Here is a 20,550-nt window from a genome sequence, read left to right as displayed (position 1 = left end):
GCCGTCTGCTCCTTGCTATCTAAAATATAACAGGACACTGGTGTAAATTCTCAACCATCTCACACTTCTGTTTAATCAGTTTTCTGTTTGACGTTCATTCAGCTGTATGAAAACTATAACTTTAATCACAGCCAAACCGATTTGATCAGGAACAAATAAAACACCAAAAAAACCCAAACAATAACATTTTTAAGTTATTTAAGTGACTTATATATCATGTTTAACCTGAGTAGCGAAAGACCGTGGGGGTTTGAAAACGATGTGCCGGGAGTTTGCTGTTCTCAACGGCTCTAGTGAGCTGGCTAACTATCAATCTGGTGGGTAACAGACATTTCTGAAAACGTTGGAGCACTTTTTGAAATATGTTATACCTCGATAAATTGAGATATTTGAAGTTTACACAGCTACATTCTCGCCTGAAAATACATTCTCGCCTGAAAGAGTTTATTTTTGTGATACAGAAAGAGTATTAAGAGTAATATTACAACTAAGTAGCTGCTGCCATTTTTGGAAACTGGAATTGTCTGGGCCGCACTATGAATTCTGGGATAGGTTGGGCCACAAAGGATACACCCGACCCATAGTCAAATCTGGGGAAAAGGAGGACGCATTTGTTGACCGCATTTGTCGGAGTCTACAAATTTGGACAGCCTTCGTCGCGTCGCTGTGACGTAATCGGCCTACAAATGTGGCCTCATGCAGCCTATGAATTTGGACACCCCCTTTGACTGACAGATGACACAGGCAGCTGTAGCAGCTAGCTGTCCGCCTGAACTGGACCTCTGGACCATGTTTTTGTGCTGCTGGAGCCTTTTTAATAACATAATCTGACCAAAAATATGTCTGTGGGGAGGTTACTGTACTAAGTCTGAGCTCCAGGTTTGGTGCACAGTGAAATTCTAGCATTTTATTTGGATGTTACTGAGGACTGATTAGCAGGTCTCTGAATCTATGCTAATGTGAATTTTTGGAAGTGCCAGTAGAAAAATAGTCCATGTTTACTATATTGTATGTGTTATATTTGAAGCCCCAACTGCTTTTCTTATGAACTTTTGAACCAGCCTAAACACATCATGGATTCATTTGTGTGTTGAACAGTTTAAATTTAAGCAACTTTGATTCTCACAAACTCCTGTCCTGGTTGTTTCTTAGAGGGGGCAGTTGCTCTGGCACATGGTGTATTATTTGGATTTCCACACTGTAGAAGTCCTGGGAAAGTAAGCTAACCCAAGGTATCCAAAGTGTGATAGTCTTAAATCTGTGCCTAAATGTCATCCTCTGTAAAAATTGAGAACAAAGGATCGACTTTGTCTTGACTCCAGTGGCTTTAAAATCTCTTGGGCTGCTCCACTCTATTACTGAAAAAGCAAACCAATAATGATACCATTTCTACTCAGTCTGCTCTACAGCCCAAAAATCACAGGTGATGTTTCCCTTACATTTTTCAATAATGTATTGAAAGGACTAGTTTAAAAACATGAATAGTATTAAATCTGAAAATGATCCGGTGTGGGAGCAGCTGGAAGAAGGAGTATTAAATTTTGATTGCTACATGTGTGGAATATATTCATACATGCATTGATGCAGTTGTTGCACTGAAAGCAGAGTCTAACTTTCCTGAACCTTCTGCAAATATTTCCCCCTAAAGCAGCTTTGTTGGGTGTAAGACCATCCTCAGCAACCTAATCTTGATCTGCTCCAAAAACAGGTAAGGAAAATCCCTGCTGGAAACTCCCTGTTTACCCAAGGATATCAGAGGAAACAGTCCTTTCTCAGACAGAACATATAATACACTTCAGTCATGTAACTAGAGTGGATGGGCAAGTTTATAGTGGATTTTTCAGTGTGTATAACAGTTCAGACTTTTGTACACACTTTGCTTAAACCATGATGGGTATCAAATGAAGCTTCCTGTGTCTCACCTGAATAACAGTGGTTCCAGCAGGCATGTTTTCAGCCAGGAAAGCTCGGTATGGACTTGCATCAAACACTGGCTGGTTGTCGTTGACATCCTGGACTTGGATGCTGACAGAAACCAGCGATGCCACGTCCGTCCCGTTGTGATTCCCCTGGGCGATCACGTCAATCTGGTACCACTTTGTCTTTTCGTGGTCAATGCTCTTCTGCAACAACAAAGTTCCACTTTCCTGGTCCAAGCTGAACACTTTGTCTTTGTTGCTTTCAACGGTGTTCCCATTCACCAGGCTGTAAATGAGGGGCATGTCAGAGTCTGCCCTCACAGCACCGATTTCCGTCCCTATGGGAATGTCCTCTGCAGCTGAGAAGGTGTAAAGCGGCTCGGAGAACTTCGGAAGAGGAACCTCTGGCGGGACAACCTTCACCTGGACGGGGACCGTGGAGTTATAAAAAGGAAGGCTGCCATCACGAGCCTTGACTTTGAAGTTGAAGATCTTGTTCTCCATGCCCACAAGGCTCTCTTTGACACTCACAACTCCGGTGAAAGGGTTTATTTCAATAATGTCTTCGGTCACTTCTTCCGCTTCATCTACCAGGTAGGTGACGTCTGCATTTTTGCCATCATCTGCGTCATAAGCCATGATTTGAATGACTGGGGAGCCTTTATTAACTGTCGACTGGACTGAAACCTGGTATTCTGATGCTTTGAACTGAGGTACGTTATCGTTCTCGTCTGTAAGGATAATCTTGACAGTGCAAAACGCCACTTTACCGCCTCCATCTTTAGCCATGACTTTGATTGCTATGACCCTCTGGGAGGGGTTTTCTCTGTCCAGTGGCTGAGTTGTGACTATCAGCCCATCTTTGCTGATTGCAAATTTTTCATCAGCAAGTTTGTTTATGATGGTGTAGTCAACACTACCGTACGGCCCATCATCTGGGTCGATGGCAGCTAGCCGGATCACACGAGTTCCCGCCTCTGCATTTTCGGCCAGCTCTGCTTCATAGACGCTCTGCTTGAAGTATGGATTGTGCCTGTTGCTGTTTATCATATCGATACTGACGGGGGCAGTTTTCTGAAACACGCCATCAGACACCGCCACAGTGAGGTTATAGTGAGGATCCAGATTCCTCCTGCAGACATTAGAAAAGGAGATGATCCCCGAGGATTCGTTTATATTGAAGTACCGGCCTTCATTCCCTGAGAGTATTTTGTACTTGAGGTTATTCAGGTCACTGTCACCAGTGTCGGGGTCTGAAGCCTGGATTTTGATGACAATGTGGCCACACTTTGCCATTTCATCAAGTGTGGCTTTATACCGGGAGCTGTCAAAGTCCGGAGGGTTATCGTTGACATCGGTGACATTTATAGTCACAAAAGTCTCGCTGCTGAGAGGGATGGTCCCATTGTCTGTGGCTTTGATTTTTAAATTAAAATGTTTCCTGCTTTCATAATCCAGCACCTGTTTTGTCACAATCAACCCAGTCTGAGGGTTTATTTCAAAGAAATCACTCTCATCCCCATGTGTTTTCACCATCTGGAAAGTCAAATCTTTATTTCTACCAGAGTCTTTATCAGCGGCAGAAAGCTTGATCACAGAGGTGTCAACTGGGAGCCCCTCAGCGATATTCACATTGTGCATTAGCTTAGAGAAAACCGGGGCATTATCATTGACATCCTCCACTTCTATTTCAATCGAGGCCTCTGAGAAAGCTCCGGTCACTGAGTCAGTAGCTCTGACTGTCAGCACATGCATGGTCTGGCTCTCATAGTCAAGGGGGTTGGTGACAGTCAGCACGCCAGTTTTGAAATCAATGTGAAAGTGTTTTGAGGCGTTTTCCTCTTCAAGATTGTAGATGAGCCTGTAACCCTCGGGGTTCCTCGCCTGGACATGCAGGATGGTGGTGAATGGGGGCACATCTTCAGGGACTTTGAGCGGATACAGAAGAGTCTGGAAGACTGGATTGGTTCGATTCCTCACCTGAATGCTGAGCTGAGCCATGGTGCTGTGACTGGGCTCGCCCTCATCTATAGCTGACACCGTTAGTATGTATTTATTCAGGGCATTAAAATCCAGAGGTCTTTGAAGAGACACGTCACCCATGTCTGGATCTATTCTGAAGAGGCCGTAGTCTTCCTCCAGAGTGTACACGATGGCTCCGTTTTCTCCCAGATCTCTGTCGATGGCGGTCACTTGATACAAAACATCTCCTGGTTCTGCGTCTTCAGAAATCATCATTGAAAAAGGCAAGTTTAAAAACTGTGGCGAGTTGTCATTGACATCATCTATGAAAACCTTCACCTTGGTGATGGCTGTTCTCGGTGGGGTTCTTATGTCCTGCACTTTAACCACAATGTCATAAACATCTTGTTCTTCCCGGTCAAAAGGGACTCCTGTGGTTTCGAGTAGGCCTGCTGTCGGGGAGATTGTGAACCTGCCTGCTGGGTTTAGGACAGAGTATAAAAGAGGTTCATTTAAAAAGCATCCTGTGACTTTGAGCGCTGCTAAAGTTTTGACTGTCTTTATGTTTTCAGAAACGCTCGTTGAATAGGCTTTGTGCTCAAATCTGAGGTCACTCTCCGTTAGGTTTGTTACGCTTATGTTAACAGTAGCTAAATCTCTGTAGAGGCCATCAAAGGCTTTGACACGCAGCTGATAAAATGGCCTGAAGTCGGACACGTTGTTCACAGTGATGAGTCCGGTACTGGGGTGAATTGAAAAGGCATTATGAAGATTTCCCTCGGTGATGCTGTATGACACTGCTGAGTCAGCGTCATAGGCTGTGATGCGCACCACCTCTGCATCTCTGACAGCTGGGAGAATGATGGATGACTCGTACGCAGAGGCGGTGAATTGTGGTGGGCAGTCATTCAGGTCCAGGACGCGAACAGTGACCTTGGCCGGCTCTGCTGCATACAGCGATGGCTCCCCCGAGTCCTTCACCTGTACCGTGAAGTGATACTCAGCCTTGGTTTCAAAGTCTAGCGGTGAAATTAAGGAGATGGTGCCCATGCTCGAGTCTATTCTAAAGACTTTCAGGGCCTCTGGTTCGAGGATTTGATAAGTCAGCAAGGAATTTGAATCTCGATCTGAATCCGAGGCCCGAATGACCAGGGGGGTATTTCTCTCTCCCATCACCATGCTGTTTATGTGAGCGGACTCACCTATTTGCCCCTGGTACTCCCTCTGCTCAAACACAGGAGCGTTATCATTCTCATCAACCACGTAGATGTGAACGACCGTCCTGGACACGGCTCCAGCTGTGGTGGAAGCTGTAACTCTCAGCTTGTACGAGTCGCAGGTCTCATAATTGAGGCGCCCCTGTGTGGAAATCAACCCCGTGTAGGAGTTGATGTAAAATGTTCCATTCCAGTTACCACTTTCTATATCATAATGCACCGCAGCTGGGCTCGAGGCTGACACGGTGACAACGGGAGTACCAACGGCGCTCAGCTCGCTGATCTCCGTCAGGTATTCATCTGAGGGGAAAGTGGGCGGGGTTTGTTCAGAGACCCGGACGTGGACGTGGACAGAGCAGAGGTCGCTGCGCTGAGGGAAACCCTGATCTGTGGCCTTCACAGTCAGGTGGAAGAGGTCCTGAGGCTGCAGATCCAAAGGTTTGGAGACGCTTATGGATCCCAGGTCTGGATCTATGGTGAAAACGTTGTCGATGTTACCTGCAGGGATACAGAAAAGGAAGTTTGACACAAATAAAATATCCCACTGGTAAAATACCTCAAAAATATCTTTCATTGTTGGCAATCCAAGAAATCAAACTGATGCTTCTTTATCTGAAACGGTTGATCCTCTGTCTGAAACAAGATCTTTTAGCCCCTCCCTCTTTAAGAAAACTTTCTTCTGATTGGCAGTTCCTCTTAAACAGAGCAGTTTGCCTGAGACGACCATGATGTAATCAGATCCAAATGATCCACATACACCGAGCTCATTATTAGAAAACTCAGGAAAAAAGTAAAAGCCATTCAGGTTTAACAGATTTAAGACTGTATCAATCTAGATATCAAGATATTGAACACATTTCTCTCATATAAACTCCTCTGTTTCAAAAACAGGTGAGCGAACAACAGCTAAAGTATTCAATGTGAAATTACTTTTGTTTGCTTCCATGATCTACTTTTAGGAAGATTTTCAAAGAATTTGAATTAAAGTGGGATTTTCTTGGTTCTGCTGCAGTGATTTAAGCAGGACAAGCTCCTCTGAGAGACATTTATCTTGCCCACTGCCCATTTTTTTAAAGACAAAAGAAGTGTTGAAAGCTGAATCTGAGACAGAACAGTTGTAAAGATGGATGTTCTCTGTTGTCTGACACACAGCGAGCAGGCATAATGCATTCCACTGCGTCAACTCGGGTTGAGCGCCATGCTCTGTCACGCATTTTCATAACCGCTCTGAACACACACGATAAGCATCAGGAAAAAACCTACAGAGCAGGCCGAGAGCCAGTTTCAGCTGTGAGGTAAGAAAAGATCGAAGAGGAGGAATCACAGCTGTGAAAGCACCGAGACGCTCTCTCGGATACCATCGCTGTGCCCTTAAACCTTTCGCTTCAAGTGTCTGACACTCAGAGGCTTCCAGCTTTCAAAATGAGAAAAGGGAGCACCATGAATAAAAAGAGAGGCCTGCTCACCAGAGTGCAGTGAGTAGCTGATGTGGGCGTTGCTTCCCATGTCCTTGTCTAGGGCCTTGACCCGGAGGACCTCGGTGCCCGCGGGGGCCAGGTTAGAGACACCGACCTCATAGCGGGGGCTGAGGAAAGCCGGCGAGTGGTCGTTGCAGTCCTCCACGTGAACCACCACCTTTGCAAAGTTCCTCTTCACTGGTATCCCCTGGTCACGCACCTGAGTATGAGCGAGGAGATAATGAATTGCTGGAGGAACAAAGAAACTGAAGAGCTGAATAAAGACAAATAAAAGTCTTACTTTACTGTTCTGATCAGACAAAGAGATTATTTTTCATCTTATTATTCTAATTAACATCAGCATTCAAAGTTCACGCTGTTGGACATGAATGAAAAACACAATCTGCATTTCTTCTTCCATAAACACATTTGTGGTAATAAATCAGCAGTTTTCAATACCATGACGGTGAGCGTATGAATGGCGATCTTCTCGTAGTCCAGCTCCTCCGTCATCACCAGTACGCCACTCTTCGGGTCCAGGTGGAAGAGCTTTGTGCTGTCTGGGTGGAGGCTGCTGTGGATGGAGTAAACCAGCTTGCTGTTGTTGTCGCGATCCTTAGCGCTGATCTGCAGGATGTCCTTCCATGGGGAGGTGTCCTCAGGAACCCTCACCTTAAACCCACAGAGAACATTTGGAGGCTGATTACTGTCACCGACAAACAGCTGAGAGAAAGAGGACTTCCAAAACATTTTACTGTGGGACTTCATAACCAGCTATTATTGAGTGAATCCAGAGAAGCCTGACATTTTATTTCTGTAACAAGGCAGTAGGAACAAATATTCAGCGCAGTGAGAGGTTTTTTTAAAAACACACTAAGATAAAATGTAAAGTAAATGCAAGTTGGGCATCACTGTAACATCCTGTTTCCACAGATTGGATGAAAAGTTATCCAAACTCGCAGAATAAATATTTTAAACACATTTCAAAATGTTCACCTCGCTTTCTGACGTCATCATCAGGACTCCAAACGCTAACTGGTTCCAGTATGTTTGAATCTATTCTCATCTCGTCATGTCTTCCAGCACAGCACTGCTGTTTACTTCAGTGCGGGCTCAGGACACCTCTGTGTCCGAGCGAGTCTTTGACTACACCTGTTAGCTCTTAGCTTAGCTCAGCAGCAAAAAGTTCAAAAGCTGCTTCCTTCGTCTCGCTGCACTCCTGACACGGTGTTTATGATCTTTACAGATAATTTATATTGCTTTCTGCTCCTGTCTCCTCACTTCTGTTATTAACCAAAAATCAACCGGCTCTTTCTCTCACCTCATACAGCGGCTCCAGGAAGATGGGTCGATGCTCATTGATGTTCAGCACCTGGACGTAGACCTGCAGTTGGGACACACAGGGTTTGAGAAAATGGATTCTCAGCATGAACAACATCAAATGTGAAAGGTCGAGCTTCAAAACTGCTGATCTGTGACTGCTCGAGGGATCTCGAGTTAGATTCCACAGGAACCCAGAGACTTTGAAAATGAAGGCACGGAGTTGTAGGATGTTTGCATGTGTTGCTGCCACAGTGCGCTGCCATCAGACACGCCATTTGTTTCCTCTGATGTCAGAAATGGGGAGAAAATGACGCTTGGACGCTTTGATGTATTTGTTTAAGTTCGACTAGACAAGTGGTAGCCAACTGTGGCCTCACAAGCACAGAAATCTATAAATTCACATGAAAAGCAGCTCGTTGTCTCAGTCTTTTATTTGTCTCATTAAATGAAAAACAGCTGTGAGTTACTGTCACTGTGAGTAAGCCCTGACTCCATGTGTGTGAAGTGCCTCCTTAACACACAAGGATTATTTTTAGAAGACTAAATTAGACGAACTGGCCCTTTAAATGAACGGCAGACCCAAACTGTTAATTCAGTATCAGCCTAAAGTGACATGTTCCTCACAAAGTACAGCATCAGGTATCAGAGGGGGCTGTTAAATTGGGTGTTAACGAAATTAACAGCAGGGGCAACAATGAGACAACCCCCCAAAAACACCCACATATGATGTTTGGGGTGAATTCTGTAAGCTGATCGATGTGGCTCTTTTGGTTCCTCAGTGCAGACATTCAGCAGGAGTTGTTTCTCATTGAGATCTGATGTGTTTCAAAGTGTAACTTTTTAAACAGTATACTTTTGTCATTTCAATGAAACTAAAAACTTTGTAGGCCTAACTGAGCTTAATAATTAGCTGGCCTCATTATCTGTTTCTCACAAACAGCTTCCAAATGTGGGATGTGAGTGCAGTGAGGCAGATATAGTCTCAGGATTTCCTGACCTTAAACATCAAAATATATAAATATTAAGAGGAATAAACAGAAAAGGCAAAGTTCGTCACTTGTTTCAAACACAGACAGGCAAAAACAATCGAATTCTGCCCTCCAGCCGTTGGTAATGAGTGGAACAACCTTTATTTTATTCACCGTCTCATCTCCTGTGTCCACACACCAACACTAAGTGCTGCTGTTATCTGCGCGCTGAAACATCTGTTTGTTAGTGAAGAAGAAGACGCTCATGTTCCTAACCTGTGTGGTGGCGCTGTGGTGCCCGTCGGTGACCCGCACCGTCAGGTTGTAGATGGAGCGCCGGGCCGCATCGAGCTGGCGGGCGATGGAGAGCCTCCCCGTGTTCTTCTGGATGTCAAAGTCTTTTTCCTCATCCCCACCTGAGAGACGAGTGGGGGACAGGTTTGAGTTATTATCAGTTACGCTGATTGTGACAGGTTGCCACGGTGATGCTGGTTGGCATTGTTAACAGAGATTCACTTTGTAATCTTTATTAACATTTCTAGGGGGGGGAGGGGCATTCAGGGTCGGTGGTGCTGCTTTTCATTTACATGTAATTACACATACAGCCAGTTATGAACCATCATGATGTCACCATGATGGTCACATGATGTCACCATTATGGTAACATCATGTAACCCACACTGAAGCAGGGTGCAGAGCAGGTCACATGACTTTCTACTTGAAACAAATGTGTGTCAGACACTCTCGTGCTGGTAAGGCGGAACACACAGACTCGTACCCGAGTCCACCACACAACTCTGTGACGGCTCCTTATTGGCCCACTGAGCCACTCACCTGTCTGTACCACCTGTCAGAGATCTCTGTTTGTTTCCTGTCAACAGCAGCGGTGGATGTTAGCTGTGTGGAGGAGCATGCAGTTCGATTTTAAAGCAACGATTGCTCATGTGAACCTCTCCGATGCATCGCTCCCCTCCGATGGTGACCTTTGCTTTGCTTAAACTGAAGCTTGTTTCATGTTCAAACAGAGCAGAAACGGGTTTGTCTGCTCTCGCGGAGCAGACAAACTCAGGAAAACAGCTGGATGTGCTGCAGTGGCTCATGGTCTGAGCCATGAAATATGATCCACAGAGTTCAGTCTCACTTGCAGATAAAGGATTAGAGGCTGAAACACTGTGTGTCTGTTTATAACAAAGATAGCATTGTGAAACCATTTCCTCATCATAATCACAAAGCTAGAAGAATAATGTGGTGCTCAAATAACACCATTCCCAGTATTCCCAGCTGATTACTTTGTAGTATCACCTCTGGTTTGGTAAACAGTAAAAGGAGGGTTCTTATGTGCTTCTCTACTCCACCGCAGCACTCCAAGCTTGCCTCATTCACACAAGCACTTTGTTCTTTCTGTCTAACGCTCACACACAACTCAGGGTTCACAATCTCGCCCCAGGATACTTTGGCAGGCAGACTGAAGCAGCCAGGGATGGAACCACCAATGAACTGATGACTTGCTGCACCTAATGAGCTACAGCCAAATCTGAAAACACTAGGTCACCCCTTTCTTGAGATATCGTGTCCATAAGGCTTTTAGAAAACTTGACCGAAAACTTCGAACCCTTCAAAAAGACTTTTAGTAGGTGCACCTCCACCCATCCACCCACCCACCTAGCAGGCAATGGCAACACCCTCCCAGGGTAAAAAGGACACAATCAGCTGATTATTACTGGAACATGGCACACTACAGCTGTGACCAATCACAGCTTTCCATCTTCTAATGCACCACGAGGACAGTAAGGGGGCGTCTGTCCTTTAGCCTTCATCTGTCCTCCTCCTGGTGTTCGATGTCACAGACACGCAGCCATTGACAATCGGCTGCAGGGAATAAAACACCTTTCAGACTGGACACCGTTATCCGAGTGTCTCCAGGAGTTTTATTTTGCCCTTTTTCAGCCTAACGACAGCGTTCTTCACAGGTATTAATGTCTTTTTGGGCCTCATTCTGTGAATTGGAGTGAAAAGCTACTAAACTGCACTTCAGTCCCATCTTTATCTTTTGATTTCACAGAGAAACACAGACCAGATATTTATGGTTTTAACTCTTTATGAACCTTGTGAGCTGTAGCGTTGATGGTTACTCTGCGGTGAAGAGGACATGTGGACACTTTAGTGTGTTTCGCGGTTATCCAATGAGTTTTCTTGACTTTTTTGTCACAAATCACTGAACTATGACATGTACAGTGCTGTAACTGTGCATTCACTTACTGAGCCCCTCCCACCATCTGTTTATTGCTCTTTTCATTTTATCCTTCCTTCCTTCTCTGTCTCTCTTTCTCAGCAGGTTCTGTGGATGTACGTGAGAAAGGTAAGCCTCATGCCTGCTCAGCCAGATGGTGTTTATTAAGATATCCTCCTTTCTCACACACTCACACACACACACTGATATTACCATGTAAAACGATGACCGAGGCAGTGCTCTGTGTTACTTTTGCACTTCGATGTCTCTTATTTTTCGTCCTCTTGTTGTTTATTACTTCTTCATCGCACACACACGGTCTCTCATTGGCGTTTGTTCCTGATCAACAGATAATCGGGTCACTGATGATGGCGGCGGACTCACCGCCATACTGACAGAAAGTCTTTAAAGGCAGGCCTGCGCCGGCCATCCTTTCAGCATGATGCGCTGCCAAAGCAATTCACTTTACTGATCGTCTCCAGGGAAAAAAATGATATGATCCCCGCGGACACTGGAGGCTTCTTTAAGAAAAAAATGACCCACAGAAGAAAAAGAGCATCATCTCAGGAATTTATCTCCGTCTACACAACCTGTGAATGTCGACCAGGTCGAGGTGCCAGTGGCCAGAAGGCCAAGCTTTTTTTCTAGGATATTGAGCCCTCATATCTCATTAGTATTGCAGACCTCCCAAATCCCATCCCACGCCCTCCAAGACCAAACTAAAGACTAAATGTGCTCTTGTTCAGAACGATGGATCCATCAGTCTAAACGAGCTGCCGCAGTTTCATGTCTGTGACGTAGAGGAGACAAACCAGCGCTGAAACTTCACAAATGCATTCTGTGTAGCATGTGAGACAGGTGTCTGTAACACCTGAGCTTCTTACATATGAGCCCCGCCTCTCTGTTCAGAAAGCAAAGATTTAACACCTGACATGCGAATGTCTCTGCATGTCTTCCTTTCGTTTGTTTCAGGTGTGAAGTGTTGGACAGGTAAGCCTGCTCCTGAACGTCCTGCAGGGCCTCAGTGGTAGTCGATGTGTCATCCCTACATCACCATATAAATGTCTGAGTAAAGCCTGCCTGTGAGCACTGCAGCAGAGCTGCAGCCTCCACCTGTTCAGGGCGAATCGAGGAAGAAGCGTTAAAATGACCAGCAACAGACGTTCTGCTGCGCTTTCCCCGTTGAACTGCTCCCAGGCACAAACCTGGATGTTTTCATTTCTCAACTTGGCCGCCGGCTTCCTTGTTCTCCTGACCCGGCCGAGACGCTGCAGAGGGGGTCAGGTCAGCTACCCCACGAGGAAAAGCTCATTTTCTCTAATATGCTGCTGCACGCCTCGCGTCACTGGCTGAGGGTCAGAAAACGAAGATGGACCGTCTTCACTCCTGCGGCGCCACAGAAATACAGCAAATCAGATTCATGACTTCTATACGCGCAAACACGCAGCGAGAGAAGCGTCGTTATCGGCAGAGTTACAGCTAGACAGCTCACCAACACGCGACTGCGAGCATGAGGCTGCTGAAGCAAAGGCATCAGTGAGGAGTTCCTCCATTCATGAACATCAACACGTATTAAAATCAGGTGTTTTAAGACCAGAATGAGCTGCATGTTACCAATGTTACTGTCACTAAATGAAGCTGTCCCTCTGCCAGCTGCACGTCTTTATTAACGTTCACATTCAGACTTTAATCTAACGTAATCTCACTGCTGCAAACCTCTCAGTTTGTGCACCTGACGTGATCCTGCAGAGAACTGCTGAGCTGTTTGTGCTCTACAGTTTCCTTCATCTCTGCGCACAGCGCTCTGCTTGCTGTAAAACAACCTCCTGCAGACGCGTCCTCCCACCCATGCCGCACATCAACTTCAGCCCAAATTATCAGCCATGCTCAGAAACACGTGGGTTTTAGGGTGAAGATCTGCAGGACGGAGCAAGGCCTGAGCTTGTTCTGATGATGTCTGTCACACCAAGCAAATGAACACTCGTAGCTTAAAGCTTAAAACCACATCAGGAGCAAAGTAGTAAATCACATGTGCACGATATATTTTAGACTTTGAGCTTGGAAAGTGAAAATCCTGCAAAAGCATCGACAATAAGCCGCTAACAGCTTTGTGAGCACACCTTTAACCTCTAACCCGACATGACTGGATTTTTACTGCATATGTGGTCTCCTTTTTTTATTCCTCCTCAGCCTGATCAGTGAAACGTGTCGCGGGTTAAATGTCACCTTTCAGGACAAACATTTTATAAACTGCTCTGTCTGAACAGAAGCTCGAGCCTCATCCTAACCGCACCCGGCTGGGACCCAATCCAGAACCCAGATCTCAGATCAGCGCCTGGTGAAGCTGCAGGGCCCCACATCCATCCACAAACAGCCAGGCTGCATTCCTCGCCTGCTATCCAACATCCCACCACTGCCGTGCTGTTTCCACTTGGCTCTTAACACAGCGCGGCGATAGACATCTGGGGGGGGGGCAAATCAAAGGAATAAATACCTGATGATATCTGTGTGAGAGAGTCCCATCACATAACAGCCCCCATGTGCCAAAAAGTAAAATAAGAGAAGAAGATGGAACCCTGCAAACACAGGAGGAGGCGGCACAGGGTGAAGATTATAAAGATTATCAGGTTTTTTTTCAGCCAAAATAACTCTGAGAATTTTAAGTTGTGCGTACAAGCTCCTCTGTAACAATAAATATGAGAGTAAGCAGACCCGAGCGCCTCCTCTGGGATGCACAGGATCACGCCCGGGCTCTGGCTCGGACCGAGCTCGATGCGGCCAACCGAGCAGGAGGAAGCTCTGTCTTTCTCTGCACGCGTCGCCCCGCCTGGCACGAAACACTTGGCAAAGCCCTGATGTGTTTTCCTGCGAGCCTCAAAGGGAACAGCACAGCGATGACTTCCACTTGGATGTGATGTCATGCCTCTCATGTATTTCTGTAAAACTGTCCGTGGCGGCCTCCTGAGAGGAGGGAGGAGGCAGAGGAGAGAAGGCCAGTTGTCCCTGCAGTGGGGATCTGGCAGGTGATGAGAGGAGCTCTGCTGTGTCCTCCTCACAGAGAGAAACGTCCTGCTGATACCGCTGACACCAAGACCTTTTTTTCCTCCCCTCCATTCTTTCCCCCTATTCAGGCAGCGCTGGCCTTTTGCATTATTTATCCGCTGCTAGTTTTTCTACCTGTTTTCTGAAAACACTGAAGATTTTTCACTTGTGCACAGAAGCCTGAGCTGCCGCCAGGCAAATGTCAGTACGTAACAGCATAATTTCACATGTTTATTCACTGATTACATGACTGACGAATCAGGAAAGGGAGGATACATCTGTCCCACTGAGTCACATCTAACTTCTGGGATTTTTTAAACAGAAAACACACAGGTTGAATTGAAAGTAAGCTGCTGATTGGTGGAAGTCCAGCACAAAAGGAGGGGGAAAACAGAGAAGCACAGACTTTGTTTGATTTAATCACCAGGAACATCTTTCTACATTCTGACTTCTGTCTTCACTGCAGCAGCTCAGCTGAAGGACCGACGACGTAAACCTGACCCCACGCCATCTCTAAACTGCCCCCTGGTGATGACGTCCAGCTGCAGCATCGTCACAAACATCTGACAAAGACACGCATGAGATAAAAGTCATGCCAACACTGGAGCTGACACCTCGCCACCTGCTGGAATCATTTATGCGATCTTTGTATTGATTGGTAAAATAAACATCGGCGATCAAGAGAAGAGGGAGAAACATATATCCCACAGACGCCTCGCTCCGGGGTCTCTCATCTCACTGTGCGAACACAGGTCACTGCTCTGGGACCAGTTCATCATGCCTCAGTCAGAGTTATCAATCAAATGTTGTCACGTAAAAAAACGCCTGCATCAATTTTCTTTATTGCGATAACGTGACTGTAGTAATAAACGTTGTGACTGGATCTCCTGAGTCAGGTGTAGTTCGTACTCTGAATGTTTCAAGCGATGAGCCCGTTCATTCACTTTTCTGCTCACGCCAGTCGAGTTATGTGGCGCGGGAATCCTGGCCTTTCGGTGAAGCCAACACACTCCTGGGGCACGTCTGGCTGAAGAAGAGCAGGCACATTTAGGAAAATTACATAAATCACCAACATCTAAACATTTCCTTCCTCCGGTTCTCTTGTCCTGCTCGGGCTACATTGGCTGACCTTTCACACTTCTTCAGCTCATCTGGAGACTTATGAGGATTGATGGTGATGATGAGACCCTGTTAGCTGTGAGCCGCCCTCTGCAAGTCAGCACTCTAGGCTAAGTGGAAATATGGCGAACGTCAAATATCATTTCCTCGGCCGCAGAGTTTAGCGGGAGGAGCGGAGACGGAGAAACTCTGAGTCATTACTGTGAGCTCAGCCAGCTCTGATTCAGGTAATTCCTCTGATTTGTTTTCTTTGTGGAAGTGGGCGCTCTGCAGGCGTGAATGCAAGCAGCGCTTCTCCCCATCGTTTGTCTTCCTTTCAAGGTCGTTACACCCATTTGTGTGACGCTCGGCTTCCATCAGAGCTCAAACCTCAGAGTGTGTGTTTGTGTGTGCGTGTGTGTGCGGTTCCACTCACCCACGATATCAAACCACTTCTCCCGATGCGGCTCCGTCAAGATGACGCCCACCATCTGAGCGACGCGGTCCGTTTCTATGACAGCGAAGTTGATGTGTGGCTCGACGAACACAATTGGTTCTGCAGAGGCAGGCGGGAGGGCGATCCAATCGATGTTGAGTCGAGCGGTGGATGAATAGGACGGGCTGCCCTGGTCTGTAGCTCTAATCTGGAATAAACAGAGAAATGAAACAGGAAGCGGTGACACGGCGCCTACACCCACACGTCCAGTCAGGCAGGTAACTGCAAACACTTCCAGCTCACGTCTAGATGTTTTCTTCAGATTCACCAAAAATGATGATTACACCGTCCCTCATGTCGCCGTCAGACGAACTAACAGCTGAAGGCCTGGACTCACTGGTTACCTACAGTAACTATGGTAACAGTCGTGCCACAATAACAATCACATACTGCTTATGTCATCTTGCCTCTAGGGGGCGCTCTGACTGAGTCAGGATCAAAACGTAGATGCTGACAGACTGAAGGTGTTGCACACTGAGCGTATCCTGAAAAATAAAAATGACACGAAATTCCCAATTTTTTGAACACAAGTCGCAAGTGTGTTTAAAAAAAATCCTCAAAAAACCACGGTGAACATAAGCAATGATGAGATCCTGACGTCCTGATTTCAGGATTTCCGAGGTGGAAGCACATCTGAGGAAAGAAGAATCCGTTCATAGAGCCGACTGAGCCAGAGCAGAGGTAACCTACGATTATTTTACTATTTCCATATTGTGAGTGCACTTGTTGCCAAATGCAGTGGTCTGATTGGTCAGATCTGTTTGCATTACAAAACATCTGAAAAATTGAGCTTGATCCAAAAACGTAAACGTAGTAAATTCGTCCAATGAGATCATGCGGTCGGTGTGCTGAGTTAAGAACAGGTGTCTAACGCCTTCAGACTCATCAGCCGTATGAAACGTTGACGGTGGGACAGGTAAACTTGCTGTCGTGAAAATTTCTGCAGCACCTACCGTGAGAATATTGTAGCTTCCAGGCAAGAAGTCGCCGTGCGATGTGACCACGCCCGTCACTGGGTCGATCTCAAACTGCTCGTCCACGTTTTCCTGCAGACTGTAGGTTACTGCCGCGTTCAGGCCCTCATCGTTATCCTGAGCGAGTATCCTGCAGACTTCCTGTTTGCCACCGTCGTGACGCTGTTCAGGCAGCTTGACGTCGAAACGTTTTTCCATGAACTTGGGAGGGTTGTCGTTGGCATCTAGAACCTGGATCACAACGGTGGCGGTGGAGCTCAGAGCCGGAGATCCGTTATCTGACACGATAACCTGAAGGTGAAGAAGAGTTGGAGGGTCAACATCAGAATAATAAAAGCACAATTGATCTTTATATTTACTTTGACTTCGATTTAAAGTACTAAATGAATTTCTTCGGGTTTTAAAGCTACGGTGAAGAGTGCTGGAGGCGGGGTATTTTTGTGTCGCTGCTACGAGTGTTCCTTTATTTGGAGTGGGAGGCTGGGGGGTGGAGATGCTCTCCACGTGGTCATACACCTGTCTGTATTTAATCATTAGTTATTATTCATCTCTGGCTCTCTTCCTCAGCTTGTCTTTGTCCCACCTTCCTCCCCTCACACCCAACCAGTCTGACCCTCCCTGAGCCTGGTTGTGCCAGAGGTTTCTTCCTGTTAAACGGGAGTTTTTCCTTCCAGCTGTTGCCAAAGCGCTTGCTCAAGGGGGGAGAAGGGGGGGCGGGGGGCGGTCATCTGCCTGTTGTTGTTTTCTCTGTAATATCATACAAAATAAAGAAGGCTCTTGTTCTAATTTGGAGCTCTATAAAAAAACTGAATCGAAGAAATAATATCACAAAAAATAAAACTGGTCTCAGATGGACGGCTCACATCTCTGAAACTTTGGGTCTGTCCTGAAATGTCACACCATTTTAGGAAGATACATTTGTGTTAGTCGGTACGCAGGAATGTGGTTTGATTTTCTGATGTCGAAATATCCGAACCAGCAGCTAAATGTTACAAGTCACATGACTGATTGAGAAACTGATAATTAAAAATAATCAATACCTTTTCTTTCTGCTTTTATCTCGTTAAACACCTCAGATTGTCCACATAACAACAACATAATTAAATGTAATGACTGTGCACTCCTGCCATTAATGAATTCTTCGATCTTAAATATGGTCAACCTATCTCTAATAATCGGCTATGTACCACAGGCCTTCAAGGTGGCTGTAGTTAAACCTTTACTCAAAAAGCCATCTCTAGACCGAGCAGTCTGAGCTAATCATAGGCCAATCTCCATCCTTCCTTTCATATCAAAAATCCTTGAAAGAGTAGTTGTCAAACAGCTAACAGATCATCTGCAGAGGAATGGCTTATTTGAAGAGTTTCAGTCAGGTTTCAGAGCTCATCACAGCACAGAAACAGCTTTAGTGAAGGTTACAAATGATCTTCTTATGGCCTCTGACAGTGGACTCATCTCTGTGCTTGTCCTGCTAGACCTCAGTGCTGCGTTCGATACTGTCGACCATAATATCCTATTAGCGCGACTAGAACATGCTGTAGGTATTACAGGTACTGCACTGCAGTGGTTTGTATCATATCTATCTAATAGACTCCAATTTGTACATGTAAATGGAGAGTCCTCTTCACACACTAAGGTCAATTATGGAGTTCCACAGGGTTCAGTGCTAGGACCAATTTTGTTTACATTGTACATGCTTCCCTTAGGCAGCATCATTAGAAGACATAGCATAAATTTTCACTGCTATGCAGATGACACGCAGCTCTATCTATCCATGAAGCCAGGTAACACACACCAATTAGTTAAACTGCAGGAATGTCTTAAAGACATAAAGACCTGGATGGCCGCTAACTTTCTGCTTCTTAATTCAGATAAAACTGAGGTTATTGTACTCGGCCCTGAAAATCTTAGAAATATGGTATCTAACCAGATTCTTACTCTGGATGGCATTACCTTGGCCTCCAGTAATGCTGTGAGGAACCTTGGAGTCATTTTTGACCAGGACATGTCCTTCAACGCACATATTAAACAAATATGTAAGACTGCTTTCTTCCATTTGCGCAACATCTCCAAAGTTAGAAATATCATGTCTCAGAGTGACGCTGAAAAACTAGTTCATGCATTCATCACTTCCAGGCTGGACTACTGTAATTCATTATTATCAGGATGTCCTAAAAACTCGGTGAAAAGTCTTCAGCTAATCCAAAATGCTGCAGCAAGAGTCCTGACAGGGACTAGAAAGAGAGAGCAGATTTCTCCTGTTTTGGCTTCCCTTCATTGGCTTCCTGTTAAATCCAGAACTGAATTCAAAATCCTGCTCCTCACATACAAGGTCTTAAATAATCAGGCCCCATCTTATCTTAATGACCTTGTAGTACCATATCACCCCATTAGAGCACTTCGCTCTCGCTCTGCAGGCCTACTTGCTGTTCCTAGAGTATTTAAAAGTAGAATGGGAGGGAGAGCCTTCAGTTTTCAGGCCCCTCTTCTGTGGAACCAGCTTCCAGTTTGGATTCGGGAGACAGACACTATCTCTACTTTCAAGATTAGGCTTCAAACTTTGCTTTTTGCTAAAGCATATAGTTAGGGCTGGACCAGGTGACCCTGAATCCTCCGTTAGTTATGCTGCAATAGACGTAGGCTGCCGGGGATTCCCATGATGCATTGAGTTTTCCCTTCCAGTCACCTTTCTCACTCACTATGTGCTAATAGACCTCTCTGCATCGAATCATACCTGTTATTAATCTCTGTCTCTCTTCCACAGCATGTCTTTCATCCTGTTTTCCTTCTCTCACCCCAACCGGTCGCAGCAGATGGCCCCGCCCCTCCCTGAGCCTGGTTCTGCCGGAGGTTTCTTCCTGTTAAAAGGGAGTTTTTCCTTCCCACTGTCGCCAAACTGCTTGCTCATAGGGGGTCATATGATTGTTGGGTTTTTCTCTGTATCTATTACTGTGCAACCTACTGTATAATATAAAGCGCCTTGAGGCGACTTTTGTTGTGATTTGGCGCTATATAAATAAAATTGAATTGAATTGAATTGAATTGCACTCATTCACATTTCTCTGGAAGTTTTAAAGTGGAGCTTCCAACTGAAGTAAAGTTTGTTTCCAGTTTTTATGCTCTCAGCCTCGTGCACTCTTAATTACATGGTTCATTTATGCCATGCCTTATTTTTTTTTAGCCATATATTTCTTAAATGTTTAACATGAGCCAACAACACAAACCAACAGAGACACACTAAAAGATGAACTATTGGCCTTTGTTAAAAAAAATATTGGAAATAAATAAATAATGATGATCACAACACATTTGGATGGGGCAAAAAAAACTTTTTCACTTTTGTTTGTTCATCTGAAAAGTTCCTCAAAAAATCGTTATGTGTGGGAGGTTGTGCTATTTCCTGACTCACAGGTCAGCGATTGACCGAATGATCACTAAAATTATAGAAATAAAAAACGAGCAGCTTCCACATTGACGTCATGTTTGGTGCACGTTACCCGCGTCAGTAAAGCAGCGAGCACTGCTGTGTATTCTGGATTTATGGGAACGCCAGCGATTCACAGCAGAGCTGGATTTGTTTTCCTGTTTCTGCATCGATCTAACGGGAAGAGAAAATGTTGTTTATCAGAGTCTCACCTCAATACTGTGCTCCGGTTTATCCTCTCGATCCAAAGCTGAGACAGTGCTGATAACACCTGCAAATACAAACACACACATACACACACACCAAACACAGGTGCTGTTAGCAGGAAGTGAGAGTGCAGGTTACACATAAACAAACAGAGTCGGGAGTTTTTGTGTGTGTTGTGGCGGTTGGGGATGGGGGCGGGTGTCCCTGAGTAGTAACAGAGCTGATCACACCTA

General features: G+C 45.5%; 1 protein-coding gene across 1 annotated transcript in view; it reads right to left on the bottom strand.

Moving 5' to 3' along the window:
* The window catches only part of fat2 (FAT atypical cadherin 2), a 97,729-nt gene that overhangs the window by 51,196 nt on the left and 25,983 nt on the right, over positions 1–20,550 (bottom strand). The window contains exons 4-11 of the mRNA XM_031746293.2: positions 20,323–20,381; positions 16,666–16,977; positions 15,653–15,860; positions 9,123–9,262; positions 7,877–7,939; positions 7,015–7,227; positions 6,565–6,775; positions 1,923–5,596 (exon numbers count right to left, since the gene is read on the bottom strand). Of these exons, the coding sequence (XP_031602153.2) occupies positions 1,923–5,596; positions 6,565–6,775; positions 7,015–7,227; positions 7,877–7,939; positions 9,123–9,262; positions 15,653–15,860; positions 16,666–16,977; positions 20,323–20,381 (4,880 nt within the window). The remainder of the gene's footprint in view (positions 1–1,922; positions 5,597–6,564; positions 6,776–7,014; positions 7,228–7,876; positions 7,940–9,122; positions 9,263–15,652; positions 15,861–16,665; positions 16,978–20,322; positions 20,382–20,550) is intronic.

Source organism: Oreochromis aureus, linkage group 2 (genome assembly GCF_013358895.1).
Source record: "Oreochromis aureus strain Israel breed Guangdong linkage group 2, ZZ_aureus, whole genome shotgun sequence".
Lineage (NCBI taxonomy): Eukaryota > Metazoa > Chordata > Actinopteri > Cichliformes > Cichlidae > Oreochromis > Oreochromis aureus.
The sequence above is the reverse complement of the archived record's forward strand: the minus strand, read 5'-3'. Positions and strand labels throughout refer to the sequence as shown.